General features: G+C 49.2%; 2 protein-coding genes across 2 annotated transcripts in view; one reads left to right on the forward strand and one right to left on the reverse strand.

The window, feature by feature from the left end:
- Window positions 1–11384: 11384 nt before the first annotated feature.
- Window positions 11385–15084, forward strand: LOC141725783 (class II histocompatibility antigen, B-L beta chain-like). The gene is made up of 5 exons (XM_074529811.1): window positions 11385–11626; window positions 11975–12244; window positions 12705–12989; window positions 13988–14061; window positions 15031–15084. Exons 1-5 carry the CDS (start codon window positions 11542–11544, stop codon window positions 15082–15084), a joined length of 768 nt encoding a protein of 255 aa, XP_074385912.1. The 5' UTR covers window positions 11385–11541.
- LOC102061417 (uncharacterized) overlaps window positions 13726–23099 on the reverse strand; it is a 236416-nt gene continuing 227042 nt past the window's right edge. The window contains exon 2 of the mRNA XM_074529941.1: window positions 13726–22139. Coding sequence (XP_074386042.1) covers window positions 15142–16188 — 1047 coding nt within the window. The 5' untranslated portion in view covers window positions 16189–22139 and the 3' untranslated portion in view covers window positions 13726–15141. The remainder of the gene's footprint in view (window positions 22140–23099) is intronic.

Here is a 23099-nt window from a genome sequence, read left to right on the forward strand (position 1 = left end):
GGGTGGATCAGTTCCTGGGACCAAATGTATATACTTGGGTAGAGATACAGTCCATTCTAGGCATACTATTTACAACAGAGGAGAGAGGGATGATTAGAAGGGCAGGAATGAGAATTTGGGACACCCAGCATGTTCAGGGTCCTGCGGCTGATGTCAAATGGCCCTTGCAAAATCCCAATTGGAATAATCAGGACCCCAACCATCGTGGTCATATGCAGGACTTAAGAACTATTATAATCCAGGGCATACGAGAGGCTGTGCCCCGGGGACAAAATATAAGCAAGGCATTTAGGGAGTGCCAAGGAAAGGATGAGACCCCCACTGAATGGCTGGAGAGATTAAGGAAGAGTTTTCAGTTATACTCAGGGGTGGATCCAGAGACGCCTATGGGGCAAGCACTCCTGAAAACACAGTTTGTAGCTAAATCATGAGAAGGTGTTCAAAAGAAATTAGAAAAGTTAGAGGATTGGCAGGACAGAGGACTTGATGAATTGCTTAGGGAGGTTCAGAAAGTATATGTTAGACGGGAGGAAGAAGCACATAAAAGGCAAGTTCGGATGATGGTGGCAGCAGTCAGGGAGGGACAGCGAAACAACCCTCCGCCACGGGAAAGAAATGACATGAGGAGGGGTCCCCGGGATTTAGGAGGGCCCCCAGCGGGGGGGAGAGAAGGAACAGTGTGCCACTACTGTGGTGGGAAAGGACACATGAAGAGGGAATGTCGAAAGACGCTTAGGGATGAGAAAATATTCAAAGAGGATTAGGGGGGTCAAGGGCTCTATTTCTTGGGGACTCAAATGTCATCAGAGCCCTTGGTAAAACTTAAAGTGGGTCCCCAGCAAACCCCCATAACCTTCCTTGTAGACACGGGGGCCGAGAGATCAACAGTTCAGTCTTTGCTCCCGGGATGTAAGATTTCGCCTTTAACAGTACAGGTCATTGGGGCAAAAGGGGAACCCTTCAAGGTTCCTGTAATTAAAGATGTCTTAATAGAATCAGAGAAAAAAATAGGGATAGGATCCTTGCTACTAGTTCCTGAAGCCGATTACAATTTATTAGGTAGGGATTTAATGGTGGAATTAGGAATAAATATAAATATTGAAGAAGAACAGTTGAAAGTCCGACTGGGCCCCCTACGGGCCACTGATGAGGAGAAGATAAACCTGGAGGTTTGGTATACCCCTGACACAGCAGGGAGACTGAATATAGAGCCTTTCACAGTTATTATCCAAAACCCGGAAATCCCGGTGAGGATAAAACAATATCCCATGTCAGACGATGGGCGAAGGGGACTAAAACCAGAAATAGAACAGTTAATACAACAAGGGCTCTTGGAACCTTGTATGTCTCCCTTCAACACCCCCATCTTACCTGTAAAAAAACCAGATGGGAAATACTGACTAATACATGATTTAAGGGAAATAAATAAGAGAACTATTGCCCGGTTCCCTGTAGTAGCTAATCCCCATACATTGCTCAGTCAATTGAAACCTGATGACCAATGGTATAGTGTTATAGATTTAAAAGACGCCTTTTGGGCATGCCCCTTGAAGGAAGAATGTAGGGACTATTTTGCATTTGAATGGGAAGATCCCGATACCCACCGAAAGCAACAACTAAGGTGGAGCGTGCTCCCACAGGGATATACTGAGTCCCCGAATTTATTTAGGCATGCATTAGAACAGATAATGAAAACCTATACCCCAAACCCGGGAATAACCCTTGTTCAATATGTAGATGATCTGTTAATAGCTGGAAAGAGTGAGGAAGCAGTTAGGGAAGAAAGCATTAAGCTTTTAAACTTTTTGAGCATTCAGGGGCTGAAGGTGTCCAAAAATAAATTGCAATTCGTAGAAGAAGAAGTGAAGTACCTGGGACACCGACTCAGTAAAGGAACTAAAACACTAGATCCAGAGAGGGTTAAGGGAATCCTCTCCCTTACCCCCCCCCCAAGAAATAAGAGACAAATTAGACAGCTATTGGGTCTCGTAGGATACTGCAGACAATGGATTGAAAACTTTAGTGGCAAAGTAAAATTCTTGTATGAAAAACTAACTACTGAAGGTTTGATTAAATGGACTGAAAAGGATGATGAATCATTAGAACAACTGAAAGAGGAATTGACTAATGCCCCGGTGCAGTATTGCAACAAAAGGCAGAAAAATGGATAACAGACTCCAGACTTTTGAAATACGAGGGCATTTTACTGTCATCCCCTCGGTTGATACTTGAAACCACCTCTCTGCAAAACCCTGCTGAAATTCCTGTTTGGAGATCCACAGGAGAATTTAACTCATGATTGCTTACATAGCATAGAGAAACAAACAAAAATTAGACCGGATCTCGAAGAGGAAGAACTGGAAGAGGGAGAAAGGTTATTTGTGGATGGTTCCTCTAGGGTTGTTGAGGGAAAGCAAATCTCGGGATATGCCATTGTGGGAGGTGAAAATTTAGAAATAATAGAATCCGGCCCTCTGAGTCCTAGTTGGTCAGCCCAGGCCTGTGAGCTTTATGTGGTATTGCGGGTTCTGAAATTCTTGGAAGCTAAGGATGGGACCATCTATACGGATTCAAAGTATGCCTTTGGAGTGATACATACTTTTGGAAAAATTTGGGAAGAAAGAGGGTTCATAAATTCCCAAGGAAAAGAATTAATACATCGGGAACTAATCACTCAGGTATTACAAGCTTTAAGAGGCCCAAAGAGAATAACAATAGTACATGTTAAAGGACATCAAAAGGGTCCCTCCCATCTGATCAGAGGAAACAATATAGCAGACAGAGAAGCAAAGAAAGCTGCCCTCAGAAAATTCCAGGACCAGGGAACAAGGAGAATGCGAGATGATGAAAGAGTTTGTGTCCTGAGCTTCACAGACCAGGAAAAGGAAAAATTAGACAGAATGGGAATAACAGAGAATGAGGGTATTCGAAAATTACCAGACGATAGGGAAGTGCTGCCAAAATCTGTAGCTCAGAGGATAGTGCAGCAGTTACATGAAAAGACTCACTGGGGAACCCAAGCCTTAGTAGATCAGTTTACTATTAAGTATATGTGTATAGGAATTTATGATATAGCAAAACAAGTAGTTAGGGGATGTATAACATGCCAGAGGGTTAATAGGCATCAAGCTCGGGAAAGGATTCCAGGAGGAAGAGAATTAGCACACCGACCTTTTTCACATGTACAAGTAGATTTCACCGAGCTACCGAAAGTAGGGAGGTACAAGTACTTATTAGTACTGGTAGATCATCTAACCCACTTCGTAGAAGCATATCCTACATCACGGGCTACTGCAAACGTAGTGATTAAAACCTTACTGGAAGAAATAATCCCTAGGTATGGATTAGTAGAAATATTAGACTCTGATAGAGGCCCCCATTTCGCAAATAAAGTACTAAAAGAGGTAACCATGGCCTTAGGTACTAAATGGAAATATCACACCCCTTGGCACCCTCAAAGCTCAGGGAGGGTAGAAAGGGCAAATGGAGAAATCAAGAAGCAACTCACTAAACTTATGGTGGAAATTAAAATGTCGTGGGTCAGATGTTTACCCATGGCGCTGCTGAACATTAGAACCCAACCTAGGATGGATGTGGGAATTTCTCCCTTTGAAATGCTCTATGGAATGCCTTACGACTTAGAGCTACCAGGAAACCATCCCTGTATCCAAGCTAGTCAAATTCAGAATTACATACAACAGCTAATGAAACAAAGGGAGGAATTAAAACGAAAAGGGCTATTGGTACAAAGACCCCCTTTGGATATAGCAATGCATAAGCTTAAACCTGGAGATAGAGTCCTAATTAAAACTTGGAAAGAGACCTCCCTAACACCGCAATGGGAAGGTCCCTATGTTGTTCTGTTTACCACAGAGACAGCTGTCCGAACTGCTGAAAAAGGCTGGACACATGCCAGTCGAGTGAAAGGACCCATCACTGCAGACACCCCTTGGGAGGTGACCAGTCGCCCTGGAGATCTACGATTGACTCTTCGGAAAACATAAGAACGCATAGCAACTGGTAATATGAATGACTGAGAGGGAGAAACACCGACTGCAGCTACTGGTCAGAGACAATATTCAAAGGGTGGGAAAGGAACTGAAGTGTCCTCTTATTTGGCACACATGGGATGATCTGATATCAGTGGCTGAGGTCCTTGCTGAGATAAGGCGGCCACTGTCTAACAGACCTGGGTGCATTAAATGTGGTGATCCCATCTGTAGGGCATGGATAAAAATATTTTGCGGGGGATGTAGGCTCAAATGGTGGGTTTTCCAATCACAATTAGGTGGGGGTATCTGGTGTCATACTTGTGATTGGGGTTGGAGGAGGGAAAACCCTTACACGGCTCTAAGCAAATTTGCAACAGCCCCAGGACAAAGAGAAATCCCTTATAGGGAAGCAATAACATTAATTGAAAATATAGAGCAGAGGAGACATTGGGCCCTGGCCTGGGCAATACATCACCCATCATATAGGATCATCTGCCAAAATCAGAGTGTGATATTAGACCAGGTGTGTGAAGGGAAAAAGATTCATGTCCCCATAGAGTGGCAAGTTGAGCCCCTAAATTGGGATAGTACCGTACGTCGCTACTTCCGAATATATAAGAAACGAGCCCGTAAGGCTCGGAGGAAAAACCCAGACAGTGAGACTCAGGCCCTGTGAAGCTCGCTAGGAACGGCAGAGAATCTGCCATAAAATAAGAGAGATCCTTTGCCTGGAGGCCTGGCAGCCTGCCCTTAGGAGTGGGGGCAGGAGTGAAAGGGATAGCCCAAATAATGCACCCCCTGAAGACTACCCCTGCTGCCGAGAAGATAATGATCCCTGCAGACCGATGCACCCAGGCTGGCAGGCAAGGCAGAGAGGTAAGGAGGAGTGGGGGAGAGCAACGGGCCACAGGAACAGGAACGGAGCCCAGGAATGCTCCAGGTAAAAGAGATATGGTTATAAGAGGTGAACAAAATTTGTTGCTAGGACCCTGCCCTGCTTGGCGAGCTATTTCTATCATTATAATCCTGAGCTTCCCAATTGCCTGGGGAATCCCCCATCAGCCTTACAAAGGGAACAAGATCCTAGTCAAACGGACCCTGATCACTGACTGGTCTCAGGCCTTTTTGCAATTTACCGGATCTATGGGAAATACCACAGGTCTGAGTTTACTAACTTTAGTTCTGCATGACGGTCTGCCGTATGCCAAACACGAATGGAAGAGGCAGAAAACTTGGGAGCTTCAAGGAGTAGTGGGAGAACAAATTAACATTGGATGTTGAATGGTTAATGGACTATAGACTATACTAACACAATCTCAATCAGTGTTTCCATGGGTCAGGAGGATAAACAAATAAATTGTGAATACCCAGCACGAGACTGCTGGCAAAACTTCACATTAACTCACATGGCAGAGGTAGTCTGTCTCTGGACAAAAGATACACAGGGCCTTTCCTTTAAATTCACAATAAATATTAAAACACAATCTATCACTACTAAACCTCACATTATCACCGTTTCACCTTCACCACCGGTCACACTCACACCAAAAATTTTCAAAATAGGACCTTATATAATCAGAAAAACTGGTCAACAACAAATATTATTCAGCATCCAGCATGGTCTCTAAAACAGGTCGAACTGCTAATGCAGACCAGTGTTTCAGAAATCCAGCCAGCTTGTTCTCCGTTTTTGCAAACATCCTTTGAAGGCTGGACTACTTGGCTCAGGAAACGCAGCTCTTTTAAAACAAGGAAACTTAGAGATGTGACTGGTGTTCTAGGCACAGGACTGGGAATTTTGAATAGCATCGATTCAGAGGTACTAATGAACAAACTGGCTGCTACGGCCAGAGATCTGTCCAAATTACAGCACCCACTGAGGTCATCTCTACTGGCTTTGGGGACACACCAGTGGACGTTGTCAAACATTTTGCCAAATTGGGAAAGAGTAAATGTGAACGATCACAAATTGGTAATTGATGCACTTGGTGCCACACAAAATAATGTCTCCTTAGCCCTCAGCTGTATCCAGGCACAATTATGGATGCAGTCAGTCTCTGCTGCAATTATAAGAGAGGGCGAGGAAGGCACTTGCCCCACAGAAATTCGGAAAATAATTTGGGACAATGCCACTGAGTTTGAAAGGGAATTCCAATCCTGGTGGAAACTGGTGAATTTTACTTATAACCCTATTTCTAATACAGTCACTGCCTTTGTCTTGACCATACAAAATGCCTCTGTACATCTAGTTTTTCCTGTCATTGCATTAGGAATAAACCATGACAGAGCTGTCCTCTATCCTACAGAACATAGAGGATGGGCCCGTCAGCTTGGTGACAAATGGCAAACTGTTGACTTGGAATCTTGTATTGTCCGAGAACAGTTGGGATTTATCTGCGAGGGCGCTGTAATTATAGCTCAAGATATCTGTTTGGACACAGAGCAAAACATTTGCCATTTTGAGATTCGCCCTAACGAAGTTTCTAAAACAGTTCTTATATGCATAGGCAATGGGTGCACGTGTTTCAGAACTCTCTGTGATTTTGTGCTAGCAGATAATGTTATGGTGGATACAAAGAATCACTCAAACTTCTGTGCTTGTAACTTCACCAAGATTACAGTGTGTGACACCACTTATGAAGCTACAGTTACCTCTCACCAACTATTACAATCCAACTACACGCTGATTCACAAGCTAATGCCCACCCCGATTGGGATGAACTTCACCCTAGTGAGACAACTATTGTTTCACCAGGATCTGATCAAAATTCTTGAGAAAATCAGGAAAAGCAGACAGAAGACCCTAGTAACTGTTCAACATGATGTAGAGAAAATACACCAGGTAGTAGAAAGAGTGAAGCAAGATAGTAATTATAGGTGGTGGGACACCCTGTTCGGATGGTCACCTACTGCCACAGGTATCTTAAACAGTATGTGCCATCCCATTGTGGTTCTTTTAATTCTGATTGTACTAGGATTTATTTTGTCAGCAGTTCAATTTGTTGTGAATTGGAATATGATGAAAAGACTAAAGAAATTAGCAGGTATAATTAATGCACAGAGCTTAACTGATGAAATAGACCATTTAGCGCTTGCTAGGAAGGAGCTAAAAAGGTTTAATGAACAAAATTGGTAAAAAGAGAAATGGGGGATTGTAATAAGTAACAATATATTTGTTCATTAATAGCTAGATGATGATTTAAATTAAAAAAACAATAGCTAAAATAGCTTTTGTAGAATATCTATAGGGCTGTATGGGAAACGTATAAGTAGTGTTTAAGTTACAACCCCCCCCTTGGTAACTGGATACAGCCACATCTGGAAATAATTACTAACCTTGTAGAATTGCTTGCTCTGCAAAAATTCGATCTTATAGATGTAGGAGACTTTCTGAAACACATATGGTAACAATTATTAACCTCTCGTATGCCCTGGATTATAATAGTTCTTAAGTCCTGCATATGACCACGATGGTTGGGGTCCTGATTATTCCAAGGACTTTGCAAGGGCCATTTGACATCAGCCGCACATTTGGTCCCAGGAACTGATCCACCCTTTCTGCTACTCCTATAGGGTCTTCTAATAATTTTCCCATCTCTTTCTTAAACTCACGGACATCTCCTGAGTTTAAGGGGACAGTGATAAACCCCATCCCAGCTTGAGGTCCTCCTAATGCAATTTCCCTAAGAGGGAACAACCCACTGTTCTCTCCTTCCTCAATTACTGTTTTCATTTGGCTCTGAGTACGCCTCCTGTAATCCGGGGAGTCTGTGACCTGCTGTTTGTCAGAGGCTGATGCCGGAGGAATGTTTGGAAGGGATACGGGGGGGCTGGGGCTGGTGATGGTATATACGGGGGGGGGGGATAAATAGAAATCTCTTCCTCCACTCGGGACATTTTCTTTCTATCTTCTTCCCCTTGGCTTCCCTTAAGGGGGAGCAATCTAGTTATTTGCTCATTACTTCCTACCAACCACAATTTAGCAGAAGCACTCTCCTCCAGGTTTTCTGGCTCTTTGGAATTCACATAGATATTCAAGGCTTGGCAGACCCAGTCCTCAGAGGATCCAAAAACGGGCCAGTATATATTTCCTGAATCCAGTTTCTTACCCCCCCCATACTACCATGCAATAATTTATCATTTTTGCTTTATCCTTTCCTCTTCTGGAGGGAAAATCTTCCCAATACTTAATCATTAATCCTAACGGACTATCCTTAGGTATTGGGGGTAACCGGGGGCCCTCCCCCATGGGGTCAGAAGGCTTGCTTTCCTTCTGCCCCATCTTCCAAGGCACCTCCACGCACACACACACCCCTCGGTCGTGGCTCGCTCCCTCGTGGGCTATGAGAAACGCACTGCTGGAGGGTCCCTCTCATGTCGTCCGCAGTTGGACGTCTCATTCACTGTGCCCTGGGATTCCAACCCCAACCCAGTGGTTCACCCGTATACTCACGCGTCCTGTGTCTTCGCTCGGATCTTTGTGCACAAAGTTTACAGGGTTACCGGTGTTTCCTTGCTTATTCTCGAATTTAGGTTCGTCGGTCCAGGGGGGGGGTCGGTTGAGAAGATCAGGGCCACCAAAGGGGTGGGGGCGCCCCCGCCGAATTCTCAAACCAACCCTGTCTCAGGATCCGAGTCACAGCACCAAATTGAGATAAACGAATCGACCAAATTTAAGAACTGTACAATTATCTTTATTATTATGCAAGCAAGAATAAGCAAGATTCAGCGCTGGGCGGCCAGGAGACCTCGCTCCTCTTAGGCGCACACCTCCTGCCTTTAAAGTTCGCTTTTTATTGTCCTTTTTCTCTGCATTCCTGGATGACGTGGTCTGTTTTCTGCGCTTGCTCCTCCGGTTGCTAGGGGTCTTTTTTCTGCCTTCTGGTGGTCGTGGGATGAAGGCCCCAAGTCTTCCTCTTTGGCCGCTTTCCTTATAAGGCATATCTATAAGTCTAATTTTCACAAGCTCAGCATTTTTGCAAGGTTAATAATTGTTACCATATGTGTTTCAGAAAGTCTCCTATATCTATGGGATGGAATTTTGCAAGCAAGCAATTCTAGCAAGGTTAGTAATTGTTACCAGATGTAGCTGTATCTGGTTACCAGAGGAGGCGGGGGTTTGTAAGTCAAGCAATTCTTTAAAAGCTTTTTTCTCATACGGCTGCATAGGTATCTTGCTTAAACAAGAGCTATTTAGCTATTGTTTTATAATTTAAATTATCTAGCTATTAATGAACAAATATATTGTTACTTATTACAGGTGCAAGAGGAACTCGGAAAATGCAGCAAACGAGGACACCCCACAGCCCAGCCTGAACACTGAGGAGGAACAAGGACGGCACCAAACCAAAGGAAACGTGACCTTTAGTCACTGATGCTTCTGGCTAAAAGCAGCAAGCCTTGTTCCATCTGGGATCTTTGTTCTAGTCCTTAAATGCAAGCAAGATTCTCCACTCTAAATACACAAAAGGCAGGAACTGGGGAGGAGGCGGGATTAGGAAGGAGGAGGAGGAGGAGGAGGAGGAGGAGGAGGGAGAGAGGGAAAGGAGGAGGAGGAGGAGGAGGAGGAGGAGGAGGAGGAGGAGGAGGAGGAGGAGGAGGAGGTTCCAGTGCCCCCTGTGGCCGCAGCCGCGGGACCATTGCCCCCAGCTCGGCCTGCAGGTGAGCAGGGAGGGGGAGCTCGTCCCAAATCCATTGGGGGTCCCTGAGAGGGTTTTTTATTGGGGTGTGTTTGGAGCTCACAGATTGTGGAATTGACCCCAAATATCATCTGGTGTCTCTGGGAGGTTTTTTCCTCTGTGTGTGTAGGTTTGGATCTTGCAGGAGCCCAAAGCTGAACCCCTTAGGGGATCTTTGGGGGCCCACGTGGCCATTTCCCAGTATGGGCAGGGGAGGACTTTGGTCCTGGGGATCCCCGGAAGAGCAGAGGAGGGGAACCCCTGGGACCTCCAGAGTGGGGAGAGCAGAGAGGGGCAATCCCAGAGCTGGGGGACCCCGGCAGACTGGAAACGGGGGGGAGCCTGGAGAGGAGGGAACCCTGGGATCCCTGAGACCTCAAAGTAGAGCATCAGGGGAGAAGGGACCCAATGGACCCCCAAAAGTCCCTGGGTCATCCCTAAGCAGGACGCCAGAGAATGGAGAACCCCTGGAACCATTGGACCCCCATGATCCCAAGGAAAGGAAACGTCTGGAACCCCAAAAGTGGAGAGATCAGCAATAGGGAAGTCCTGGGAGAGTTTTTTCGGGCTGAATCTTGATATGTGGAGATTTTCATGGACACAAGACTCCTGCTGAGTTCTAGAGATGGACCTGGCCAGGAGGAGCCGCTACTCCAGGGCGCTCCCAGCTTGGTTTCCCCCAAACCAGGGTTTGTCATTCCCAAGCTGTGGCCGGATGGAGGAGGAGGAAAAGCCCCAGAGATCCCTCACAAGGAGGGGCCGCAAACTCAGCCCAGGGAGCTGAGAGGATGAAAGAGCTCCCCTGAGCCAGGAAGGCGGCCAGAGATGCAGCCAGAGCTCAGAGCTGGTGGAGAAGCCCCATGGCAGGGAGAAGCCCCACGAGTGCTTGGAATGTGGGAAGGGTTTCAGCTCCAGCTCCACCCTGATGGAACACTTGAACATCCACACTGGGGAGAGGCCCTGGGAGTGTGGGGAATGTGGGAAGAGCTTCAGTGGGACCTCCAACCTCAGCAAGTACCACAAGATCCACACTGGGGAATGGCCCTAGGAGTGCTTGGAATGTCTGAAGAGCTTCAGGTGGGATTCAGAGATCATCACTCACCAGCACTTCCACATCAGGGAGAGGCCCTGCAAGTGTCCCGAGTGTGGGAAGAGCTTCGTGCGCTGCTCCAGCTCCATCCCCCATGGGAGGATCCGCGCTGGATGATCCCCAGTGACCTCCGTTGGGCAGAGCCCTGGTGACCCCTGTTCTGGCTGATCCGTGTTGGGCAGGAGGAAGGTGTTGGGAGATTTCCTTCCCTTCTCCTTGTGCTGCTATGATTTGGTTGGTAATAAATTCCCTCCGTGTGCCCAGACCGGGTCTGTTGTGTCCGTGCTGGATTTGCTGAGGGATCTCTCCCGGTCCTTGTCCCCACGCAGGAATCCTCGGTTCCATTTTCTGTCCCTGTGCGGCTGCGGGGGGCAGGGACAGAGGGGCTCTGGGGGTGCCTGGCATCGGGCCAGCGTCACCGCTCGCCACGGGCAGCCCTGAGATGCCGCGCACCTGGGCACGCATTGCTGAGCTCATCCGAGCCCCCACCTGCCCAGCGCCCCAAGGTTCCCCCTTCCCAAAAAACCCCCAGCCCGGGGCTGCAGCGTCCCGGAAAGGCCTCAGCCAATGGGAGCGCAGGCAGGAGGCTGTACAGCCATTGAGAGCTCGGAGAGTTGGATTGCCTCATCGGTTGTTGGGCAGAGCCCGTGGCCGATCGCTGCCCAGAAGCGGCGGCAGCCAATGAGAGCGCGCGGCGCTGCCGAGCCCGCCCTGCTCCGGACTGGCGCTCCCAGCGCAGCGCGGCTGCTTTGGGGCTGCTGCTCCCTGCCCGGCCCCGGCCATGGGGCGAGGGGCGGCAGCTGGGGCCCTGCTGGTGGCACTGGTGGTGCTGGGAGCCGCCCCGGCTGCGGGCACGGAGCTCTCGGGTGAGCGGGGGGCGGGAGGCGCTGGGACGGGGGGGAAGCGGGAAAATGGAGGCGGGACCCCAAAATTGAGCGGAAGAATGCTGGGGGTTGGGGCATTTTTGGGAAAATGGGGAAATGGGACCCCAAAAGTGATTTGGGGAGCGGCCGGAGGTGGGAGGGGAGAGGATGTGGAAGGGGAAATGGGGGACGGGTGGCAAAGAGGAAGCGGCAGCGCGGGCAGGAGCGTCCCATGGCGGCCGTGGGGCACAGGGGGTGCGGAGTGGGGATCCGATGTGGCTTCCGGAGCTCTGGGGATGCTGCTGGGAGGTGCTGGGTGGGCACCCCCTGAGCTGTGTCCTGCTCTCACAGGGGTGTTCCAGTTCTGGGCAGTGTCAGAGTGTCACTTCATTAACGGCACGCAGAAGATGAGGTTCGTGCAGAGGTACATCTACAATCGGGAGCAGTTCGTGATGTTCGACAGGGACGTGGGGCACTACGTGGGGTTCACCCCCTATGGAGAGGGGTGGGCCAGTGACTGGAACAGCAACCCGGCCACACTGGCGTACGCACGGTCTGTGGTGGACATGGTCTGTCCGTACAACTACGAGGGGGTTCGCCCGTTCAGCGCCGAGCGCCGAGGTGAGCGCAGGGCAGAGCGTGTCCCCTCGGGCCCTGCCCGGCCAAATCCCTGGAGTCCCTCAAAACCTACCTGGGAATCAGCTCAGAGCCCTCAGCCCTCCTTGTGAACACCTCCGAGCCTCCTGTCCCTGCCACTGACCACCATGGCTCCTCCAGTCCATCCCAGTCCCTCTCAGTGCCCCCTGCGCGTCCATTTCAGCCACGCGTAAAGCTGACGCTTCTCATCCAGTCAGAACGCGACTCCTTGATGAGTCATCGGTTGCCAGGCAGACCCGCAGGGCAGAGCGCCCCGCGCTGGACTCGGCCTCGCGGTGCCGAGCACTTCATTCCCAGTTCCTCGCAGCGCCACCAGTGTCCCTCCCAACCCGTCTCCAATTCCTCCCCAGTGCCTCCCAGACCATTTGCATTCTTTTCCCCGTTCATTCCCACTTCACTCCCAGACCTCCACCCTCTCTCCCAGTGCCCCCCAGCGTGTCCATCTCACTGGTGACCCCGTCGAGCTCCCAGCCCGGCCCCGGCCGCCTGCTCTGCTCCGTGATGGATTTCTACCCTGCTGCCATGCAGGTGAGGTGGTTCCAGGGCCAGCAGGAGCTCTCGGAGCATGTGGTGGCCACCGACGTGCTCCCCAACGGGGACTGGACCTACCAGCTGCTGGTGCTGCTGGAAACCGCCCCCCGGCGCGGGCTCAGCTACAGCTGCCAGGTGGAGCACGTCAGCCTCGAGCAGCCCCTGAGGCGGCACTGGGGTACGGGGGAGCCCCTGGGGGCGCTGGCAGAGCCACTGGGCTGTGCTGGGAGCCACTGGGAGGGAGCTGGAGAGAGCCGGACGGGAGCTGGGGGCTGGGCAGGGGTCTGGGGGATACAGGGGAGGGTGGGATGGGTTTGGGGGGGTCCTGATGGTCACTGAGAGGGAGTTTGGAGGTGCTGGTTATGACTGGGAGGGACTTTGGGGGTGCAGGGTGTGACTGGGAGGGAGTTTGGGGGTGCTGGGTGTGACTGGGAGGGATCGCAGTGAGCCCGGAGGGGCTGGAAGGAGATCGGCGATGGCAAAGCGGGGCTCGCCATGAGCTCGGTTGTGCTGGGCACAGCCTGGGAGGGCTCTGGCTGAGTCCTGCTGGGGCTGCCAAGGGACTGCGAGAGGCTTTGGGGGTCCTGGAGCGCTGGGGGACACTGGGAGGGGGCTGTGGGATGCTGAGAGGGACGGGAGGGGCTTTGGTGGCTCCTGGGCAGGCCAAAAATGGATCAGGGGGAGGCTTCAGGGGGTCCTGGCTGGGCTGGAGACCACAGGGAAGGCGCTGGGAGGGGCTCTGGGTGTCGGTGAGAGGTTTTGGGGGTGCTGAGCCCTGCGGACCCCCCAGAGATGCGGCCGGATGTTGCCTTCTGATACAAGGCTGGTGACCTGGTTTCAAGAGACAGCACGGCGGCCCATTCTCCAGGGCCGCTCAGGCCTAAGAAACACACTAACACCAACGTGGTGGACGATCAAAGGCCTTTATTATATCTTCTCGTGGGGTTTTATAGTCTAAGGGGCTTCTACGTCAAAAGGGGGTCTGTCTTTACCATCTATGGTTAGTAAGGGATGGAAAGTTACTGGGCAAATGGAAAATTACTGGCATCTGGTTTAGGGGGCTGCATTCCTATGTTAATTTTCTTATCTAAGGGAACAGGGGCCCTGTCTTCCCGTAGCATCACGAGATCTTCCGAACGCCTGGCCCTATCTGCTACATCTGGACGCCGCCTGCAGCAAGATGCTTCGGGGGCTTCATCTTGGGCTTCGTCTTCCTGGTGCTGGGGCTCGGCTTCTCCCTGCGCAAGAAGGTCAGGGCGGGTGCTGGGGGTGTGTGCGTGGCAGAGCGTGTGCGCTCCCGCCGGGGCCCCCAGCCCGGTGTCACCCCCTTTTCTCTGCCCACAGAGCTCCTGAGCCAGCGGCGGCTGCAGCCCCTCCCCGTGGGTTCGGGCCTGGCTGGGAGCCCCCACTCCGTCCCCACTTCGCTGATTTTTGGGGGGTTCTGTGTCCCCCCAGCCCTGCTGTCACTCACAAGAGAACTTGCTAACACTTGATATGAATTTCAGAGTTATATACTAGCACAGTACAGAATATTGAAAATATGAAAGCTACAATGTAAGTCATCATTCCTATGGTCTTGGTCACCACATGGCCATGGTTGTATTGTGGTCATGTCGTGGTCACAATCATCTCATGCTCGTGGTCATCTCATGGTCATGGTCCTGTCATGGTCACATTCATAGTAATCTGACTGTAATAGTCATCTCACGATCATCGTTGTGTCATGCTCACGGTCATCTCATGGCCATCTCAGGGTGATGGTCATTTCCTGATGACCATAATCTTAAGCTCATGGTTATCTTAGCTCACAGTCATCTCACGATCATGATCACGCATGGCCATGGTGTGTTGTGGTCATCTCATGGTCATGTCTCGGTGACAATTATCACATGCTCATGGTCATCTCACAGTCATGGTTTTCTCATTGTAACCATCATCCCATGGTCATTGTAATGGTCACAGTCATTTTATGATCATGTCATGTTCAACTCATTTGCCACAATCTTGTCATGGTCATCTCTCAGCTGTGGTTGGGTCATGGTTGTGGTTATCTCATGATCACATTCATCTCACGGCCCTCACATGGAGGGCTAATAGGACAATGGAAAGGAAAAGGGGAAGGTGGGAGGGGGGCGGGAAGGCCACAGGAATTGGGGAAGGGTATTAGAAAAAATGGCACTTATCTGACTGGAAGGCTTTTCATTTTCGCTTGCTGGTAGGTCATCTTCCCCCAACACCTGCTGTTGATATGGCTGAACAACTCCGAAGGATGAGTGTTCACTGTGGACTGGCAAAGTGATGAGGGGAGCTGGAGATGGGATGTACATTGACTACCCCGATATCTGTGTGCCTTTCCTGATCAGCTTTCCAGTGTTAGCTTCAGGATCAGGTTGAGACTTAGGATAGATGGGTGTTGGGTGAGACAGAGCAGTGATCTGAAATGTTCTGGGTGTATCAGGAAAGATGGCAGGGCTATTTTCTCTGTGTGTTTTGATGTAGTCTGGTGCATGTTTACTACCTTGCACTAGAACTCCACCAGGTCCTGTCACATCAGCTGCTCGGGGGCCTTTTCTTCCTTGTGTTATATTGAATTCCACAATTTCTCCATGTCTTAGACTGTGGAGGTATTTCCCATGTTTCTTCCTTTTTATAGCAGTCTGATGAACAAACACTTCATCTTTGTTATCATTCCGGGTTATGAAACCATATTTGTTTTTTATATTGAACCATTCTACTGTCCCCAAAACGTTCATGGCAAGGACCTTTCTACCTTTGCCAGTGGGTTTGTGTTGGTGTTTCCGAATGCGTTGCTGGTGCTGGTGTGCTGCTGAGCGAAGTGCATTCTGCTCCCGGCACTGGCGGCCGCACGCAGGATTGGCCCCCTCCCGAGGGTCTGTCTCAGCAGGTTTCTGCGGGCGCGGCCAGTGTGGGGGTCTCAGAGCAGTGACGGTGGGCGGGAGCGGCGGTTTCACTGCCAGGACTGCGCTTCTGAGCCATCCCCTGGCGGGGCTGTCTGCCTGCCCCGCAACAGCCGTGCCCTGGGCCCGCTGGTCTCGCCCACCCTCTGCCTGAAGGAGCACTGGACAGCGAGCATCGGCCGGCTCGCTCTGGCCTTGCTGAGCGCTGGCGGGGCGGCCGCGGGCTTTGCATGGAGGGGAGAGCCGCAGCGGGGCACAGAGTGGAGGCAGCCCTGTGTGAGGGGCTACGGCTCTTGCCACCCCCGCCACATCTTGCAGAGGAGGCATGGGGACCTGAGGGTGGAAAGGGAGACCTGGCGGCCCCTGCCATGTGTTCTCCACCATCTTGGGCAGCAGGACTACGGACGGGAGAACCCGGGGGAGTCCCTCCCCACAACAGGGGAGGGGGTGCAGGGGCATGAAGAGGGGAACACAGATGAGGGGTTTTCAGCTGGTGTTCATCCCCAAGACTCACAGTGCATTTTATCAGCATACCAAATAAAGAACGCAATTCTGTGTTAGCTCTTGACCTTTCACAAAGAACTTCTAAAAATCATCGGTTAGGGCTAAGTTCCCTGAAATAAAAGGAAAATGCTTAAATAACAACTGTACAAAATACTTCAACTCCTCCTCTGAAAAGCAAAAATTTTCATGAGGAAAACACTCTTTAAGGTAGAGGTAAACTTCTTTTTGTGCGTGGGTGAGTGTTGTCTCCATCTTAGCCCAGTCTCTTCCCAACACCCAACACAAAGAGGAAGGAAATAAAATTTCAAATTCACCACACTGGGGTAAGAAAATTCTCGGGGTGGTCTAGTGAGGATGTTTTCCAGGAGAAGAGGTCTCAGACTAATCTGGACACCCCATGTTGGGTGCCATTTGTTGCAGCTTGAATTGTTAGTAAAGTCCAAGGTAAAGAAGCAAAAAAGTCTTTTGCATAATGTCCACAGATGTTTAATTCAGCCGCGCGGTAAGATGTTCTCCTCTCAGACACACACTCTCCCCCAAGGTCCAGCTCTCTCTCCCAGGGGCCTCCCAGCTGACCTCGGTCTCCAGGCAGTATCAAGGTAAGGCCCAATCAGGGAAAAGGGAAGAAGAGCCTCAGGAGCACCTATGTTCAAGCATAGGAACAGGGAAAGGAGCCAATGGAGTGTAACTTAGGAGAAGTCCCTCTAGGGCCTCCACACACACCTGGTTTTGTTTTGTGTGGGTCAGGCTTCAAATGATATAACAAGAAAAGATTAAGGGAGTTCAAGACAAAAATAAACAGGAGGTTGCCTGGAAGGTGTTTTGAGACAGAGGCCCAACTGAAAGAGTTAATCCCAACCTAGCAAGAAGGCAACTCAGGAAAAGTCACCCAAGAAAGCTTCCCCTCTGGAGAAGGCTCAGAGTGCATCCTGTAAGAAATGGGGGCATTGGAAAAAGGACTGTCCAGTGCTGAAAGAAAAATCATCAGCCCCTATTGTAGCAACGGTCCCCAGCAGGGAATAATGAGCATTGACTCCATGATTGCAGCAGGCTGATCAATTGCTTTGTTATACCATACTTTACTACTAAGGAAAACCCCTGGCCCTTGCCAGACAGTCACAACACACACGTGGATCCAATTGGTCAATCAAGCCAAATAACCATCGCAAGTGGCCAATTGTTCTGGTTTGAAAGCAAAACCAGTGAGAGACTCCAAGTCAGAAATACAAGTTATTACAGAAAGGGAAAAAAACTCAAAAGACATGCAATACAAAATAAAACCACTGACAGAGTCAGAACAAAACCTGATACCCTACTAGTTAGGGTGGTGGCAGCAGTCCAGATGCAATGGTCTTGTTGAAGTGGTGATCCTGTAGAAAAGATCTGGTAGCTCTTGTCCTTTGGAAACCAGTGGGTAAGGGCTGCCTGTTCTGTCCCAAAGCTCAGATTGTATCCAGGTGGGGATGCTGAGCTCCTCCCCACTGGGTGGAGCATCTCCCAATGGGCTGATATCATTCTGAGTCATGATTGGTCCTTGATTGCCCATCAAACAGAAATGGCTCCTGGAGGGAGTTATCTTTGAATCATGGGGCAAGACATTGATGGGCCCATTAACAGGAGATAAGGAAAATACAATGCCCTGTGGCCCTGGTTTTTTATGTTTTTTTTAAAGCCTTCTGATGTTTACATTCTTGTAATGAACTTTCTCACACACTTTATGTAAATAACTTATTGTTTTACATCCTTTTATGGAGGAGGAGAAATTTGATGGACTGTTGGATTCTCCAGTGTCATTGGAGATGTGGCACTTGCACTGTGACTTTTGGAAATTTATAAATGTTGGAGTCAGAAATTAAAAGTGCTCCGGGGGAAGCTGCTTGTCCATGTTGTTTTATTTCCTGTCCTGTAGCGACATCTAGTGGCCTTGGTGTGTTGAACAGCCACGGGTGAGGTCATATCGTTTTACTCCCCTTCCTTGATTTGGCGTGGTGGCTGTGAGCCCTTTGGCACTTTGCCTGCAGCTCTTGAGATAATGGCAAATCCTGTGGGTTTCAAGGAGGATTCTCTGGTTTTGGACCTCTGGAAGGGTCTCCTGGAACGGAAACGGGTTTCCGTTTCCTGGAGTGATTTTGAAAGATTATTTCTGTGTTCCAGAGAGCAAGGGGTTTTTTCCAACCCTGCAGAGGCGTTCTCTAGGGAGGCGTGGTCTCTCGTGGGAGGACAAGCAGTTTTTGATGGTTGCATGATAGACACGGGATCACTGCAGGTGCAGTGGAAAAAGTTTGACGCAATTTGGCAGAGGTCTGGGTTTTGTAGCTCTCGGAGTTCCCAGGGGGACCCTTCTGTCTCAGATGTGGATGAGGCGCTGTAAGAGCCCAAATGAGGGATGTGGGACCCCAGGCAGCTCTTCAAAATGCAATTTATTACATCCAAGTCATTACAGCAGTCCAGAGTCATGGGTGACAGAGCCTGTGCCTGCAGCTGTCAGCTCCAGCTGCAGAAAGGCCTGAAGACCCGCATCCCTCACTCATGCTCTTAGTAATGGCTCCCCACATTGGGCGCCACTGTAAGAGCCTGAATGAGGGATGTGGGACTCAGTGTGGCTCTTCAAAATGCAGTTTATTCCATCCAAGATGTTACAGCATTTCAGGGTCAAGGGCAACAGAGGCTGCACCTACAGCTGTCAGCTCCAGCTGTAGGCAGGCCTGGAGACCCTTTAATTTTGGTTACAATGCATCATATACTTTTCTTTGCTGTGCATCTTAATGCAGCAGAACCAATCTATACCTTTACTTTTACATATAGCCTATCATAATTACTGTAATTACAATATTCATGTTATTTTTTCCAATCACTAAAAGTCATTATGTTACATTTCAACTGCAAAACTACATTTACAATACTATTAATATGTTAATACTGCTAATCAATACAACATAATACATATCGTAAATATCTCCCTAGAACCATATAATATGCATATAATAGTTTTCTCAACACGTGAAAAACAAGTTGGCTTTGTCAGTGTTCTGCTCCCCAGGCCCTTGCGTCGAAGGGATTTAAAAATGCATCTCCAGGTGACAATTGGTGTGGACACGACTGTGTCCCCTCTGCAAACCTCGTCTAAGAGGCAATCCCTCAATTCCTCCCAAGTTCTTGGACTCAGTGCAGTGCCCAACTCCACCAGGAATCTCTGATGTCTGGTCCAGCCCAGCAGATCAGAGTGCTTCATCTGAGACTGCAATTCCCATGGGAGGTATGACATTCCTCCACATGGTCAGAATGAGTTGTTGATCTCTAGAAGGTTGGTTCCCCATTTTTAAGGCAAACCCGTCCCTCAGCAGGCGTCCACTTCAAGAGACAGACAGTCTGTTGTGTTGGGAAAAGCTGTCCCCTACTCAGTTCTCGGCCTCCCAGGGAAGGTTTGTTTGGTCTGTTGTTTTCCCCCAACCCCGTGATTTGAAAGGGACCAGTCTCCTCAGAAAGGCACGGGGCAAAGGCAGCATTACCTCACCCAAGAGGACAAACGGTGTCCAATCACAAAGGGTCGCTGGGTCACTCATCCTCGGACGTGTCCCGGCTGTCCTGCGATTCCACGAGGGATCACCAGATCTCCCCCCATGTTCAGCCTCAGATGTGAACTCGGCCAGATCCCTTAAGGTCCTGTTTCTTCAACCTTGGCTGCACCAAACGTCGGAGTCCAGCAGACCCTGTGCCTCCAGCCTAGGCTGCAGTACACTCGGCAGTCACCGGATGATGCTGTTGAGTCAGGGACAGAATGAAGGACTCCAATCCTCAGGTGGATCAGGAGGCAGAAAGAGTTTAATGAAAATAGCAGCTCTTGTTATAATGTGACTCACTAAGGTGAGACCTGATTGGTCTCAAAGTAAAAACCTCCCACACTATTGGTGAACTATGAATAGCACACTCTGGAGAACCATATCTGTAAACAACAGTTACAGAAAGAGAGATAGTAATTGTTTGAATTATTGTCCTGGGAAATCCTGGGAGAGCTGTGTCTCTCTGTTCAGAGGATATGTGATTACCACAGGTGTCAGGGTGTTTATCCAAGTCAGCCTTCCCTTATCTCTGAATGCTAAATAAAAAGGCATATCAGCAACACCAGCCACTGTATGATATCATTAGCATTTAGAGAGGGTTTGAGCCCTTCAAAAGCTGGTGGGGAAGACCCGAAGAGCTGGATGAAGGGCTGGGAGAAAATTTCCCCTGGTGTAATTGCCTCACAGTGGGTATCATTATTAAAGTGACCCCAAAACCATAGAGATAGGGTGTGATAGCTCTGAATCCATGTGCCTGCCTTCCAGAGGAATTTAAAAATCCATTAATGGCTCACCTTATTAACTTGTAAAGGAAACTGTACAACAGCCGCAGTAGCCCTGGTTACAGGACCCATGTTTAGATAAGGCTACAAATGGGAGAAATGTAGCCATGATCATGTGCCACCCAAACCAGGGTAAGCTGGACCACATGGTGACACCTAACAAGGTTTCTATAGCCACACACAAAAATTAGATTATTCAAGAACTGTTATCCCCTTTTTGTTTCTGTGCCCTTGAGCCGCATGTTGGGTGCCAGAATCTATCTTGGTTTGGAAAGACAGGAATCTGCTAAGGAAGGCAGGAACCTCCCCTGAAATGGAGAATGTAAACCCTCCCCACCTTTCCAAATTGCTATAAATTTGGAATTAAGGGGCTCTAAGGCAAAGATATGGGAGCAGGGATAACAGTTCTTTACTAGGGAAGAAAATAAAAAGATAAAATAAACAATGCAGTAAACTAAAATAACAGTGACAGAGTCAGAACACAACCTGACACCCTGTGGGTCAGGGTGTGGGTAGCAGTCCCATTGGAAATGTGGCTGCAGCCCTCCTGCAGTGTCAGAGGTGGTTCTGTTGCAGCAGGGATCCTGTAGAAAGGTGTAGTCTTCCTCTGAAGATCCAGTGTATGAAGAGGCAGCTGCTGTTCCTCTGGGAATCCAGTGGAGAAGCCGTGCTGGTGTTCCAGAATCTCCAGATTATATCCAGCTAGGAATGCTTGGCTCCTCCCTCTGGGCTCACATCTCCCAGTGGGATGCTGTAGTTCTTATCAGCCATGCAGTGACATTCAATAGCCTGTTATCAGCAGATGTTCCCTGGAGGGAGGAGTGGTTGTGGAAGTGATAAGGAAAACTGCCCAATTAGCAGAAGACAACTGCCATCCCAATAGCAAATAGAATACAATTTACTTGGCAATCCATGACACCGAGATGTGTCAGATGTTTGAGATGTATCAGAAGGTTTGAGATGTATCAGAAGTTTCACAGGAGGTGGAACTGTGGGGACATGCCCAGCAAGGCAGCAGGCTGTGGCTATGGTGTGGAGAAAATGCAGAGCAGTAATGAAGAAGACAGTGAGGATGGGACAGCGGCAGCCCGGCTCCAAGCAGGGCAGGGAGAGGCAAAGTTCAGGATTCCCAGGGCACAGGAAGTTCAGGAGTCCCAATCCCCACAAAATTCAGGAGTCTCAGGGCACAGGAGGTTCAGGATTCCCACAGCACATGAAATTCAGGATTCCTGGGGCACACAAAAGTCAGTTTTCCTGAGATATGCGAAGTTCAGAATTCCCAGAGCAAATGAAGTTCAGTATTCCCAGAGCACAGGAGGTTCAGGATTCCAAGAGCACAAAAACAGATCAATTCCTGGGGCATACCAAATTCAGTATTCCCAGGGTACATGTGGTTCAGGATTCCTGGGGCACAGGAAATTCAGGATTCCCAGGGCACACAAAATTCAGGAGTCCCAGGACACATGAAGTGCAGGATTCCTGGGGCACAGAACATTCAGGATTTCTGGGGCACACGAAGCTCATGGTTCCCAGGGCACATGAGGTTCAGGATTGCCAGGGCACACTTAAAAAAAGGTTAGAAACTGTTGTAAAATACTTGATAGATCATTAAGCATGTACTGTTAGTTTGGTTATTACACTGTAAAAGGGGTTATTATGAGAAATACGGTACTCAACGTACCATAACACACCTCAGTAGAGTTCACCACCCACCAAGCGAAACATGCCAGCGTGGACAGAACTGTAGTGGGCCAATCAAGGGCCTTAAACCTTCATGCAAATGAAGGATCCAAAAAGAAACCAATCCAAAGGGACAAAAACACAGCATAGAAAGGGGCATCTGACCCACTGAATCCATGTTGCTCCATCTGGAACATCGGGACCATTGCTGCTGAAGCAGACCCAGCCCTGGTGCTGGGTCTGCAGCACCCTCAACGGGAATGCTCCCTCTCGGCCCATTGGCCCTCTTGCCTCAGGCCTTTCTTTTTCTTACAATAAATGCTGAAATCACTTTAGTACCCGGAGCCTGCTCTAGTTTTTATTAGCTATAGTTATAAAGTTCAAGTTTTGTTCAGCTAAGAACTGACAGCCAAAATAACGTCTTGGTGTCCAGTACTGTTCCATAGAGCTCTCTCCTTGCAACCCTAATTGAGACCAAACTGAGGGAAGGCAGTTGGTATGATGAGGGCCATGGCAGAATGTCTCCAGAAAAAGGGAAAACCAGAAGTGGGAGGCAAGACTGGATCGGGAACTCCCTCCGAGAAAACTCTCAGGGCACGGAGAAAACCCCTGTGGATCGAGAGGTGAGGAGGGCAGCCCATACCAGACTCCCACCCGTAGCAATGCTGCTACTCACTGCAAAGGAAGTGGAGGAAACACTCGTTTTTACTGTCCCTTGTATAGAGCAGAAGAAGTAAGTGTATTAATCAGAGTATGCACAAACATGAATCCTAAATGTATCCATCACTCCCAGTTAACAGCCTGTAAAGAGGATAAGAAAATATGTTGGCTGGTGTAAAAACGC

This window comes from Zonotrichia albicollis, chromosome 31 (assembly GCF_047830755.1).
Source record: "Zonotrichia albicollis isolate bZonAlb1 chromosome 31, bZonAlb1.hap1, whole genome shotgun sequence".
Taxonomy (NCBI): Eukaryota; Metazoa; Chordata; class Aves; order Passeriformes; family Passerellidae; genus Zonotrichia; species Zonotrichia albicollis.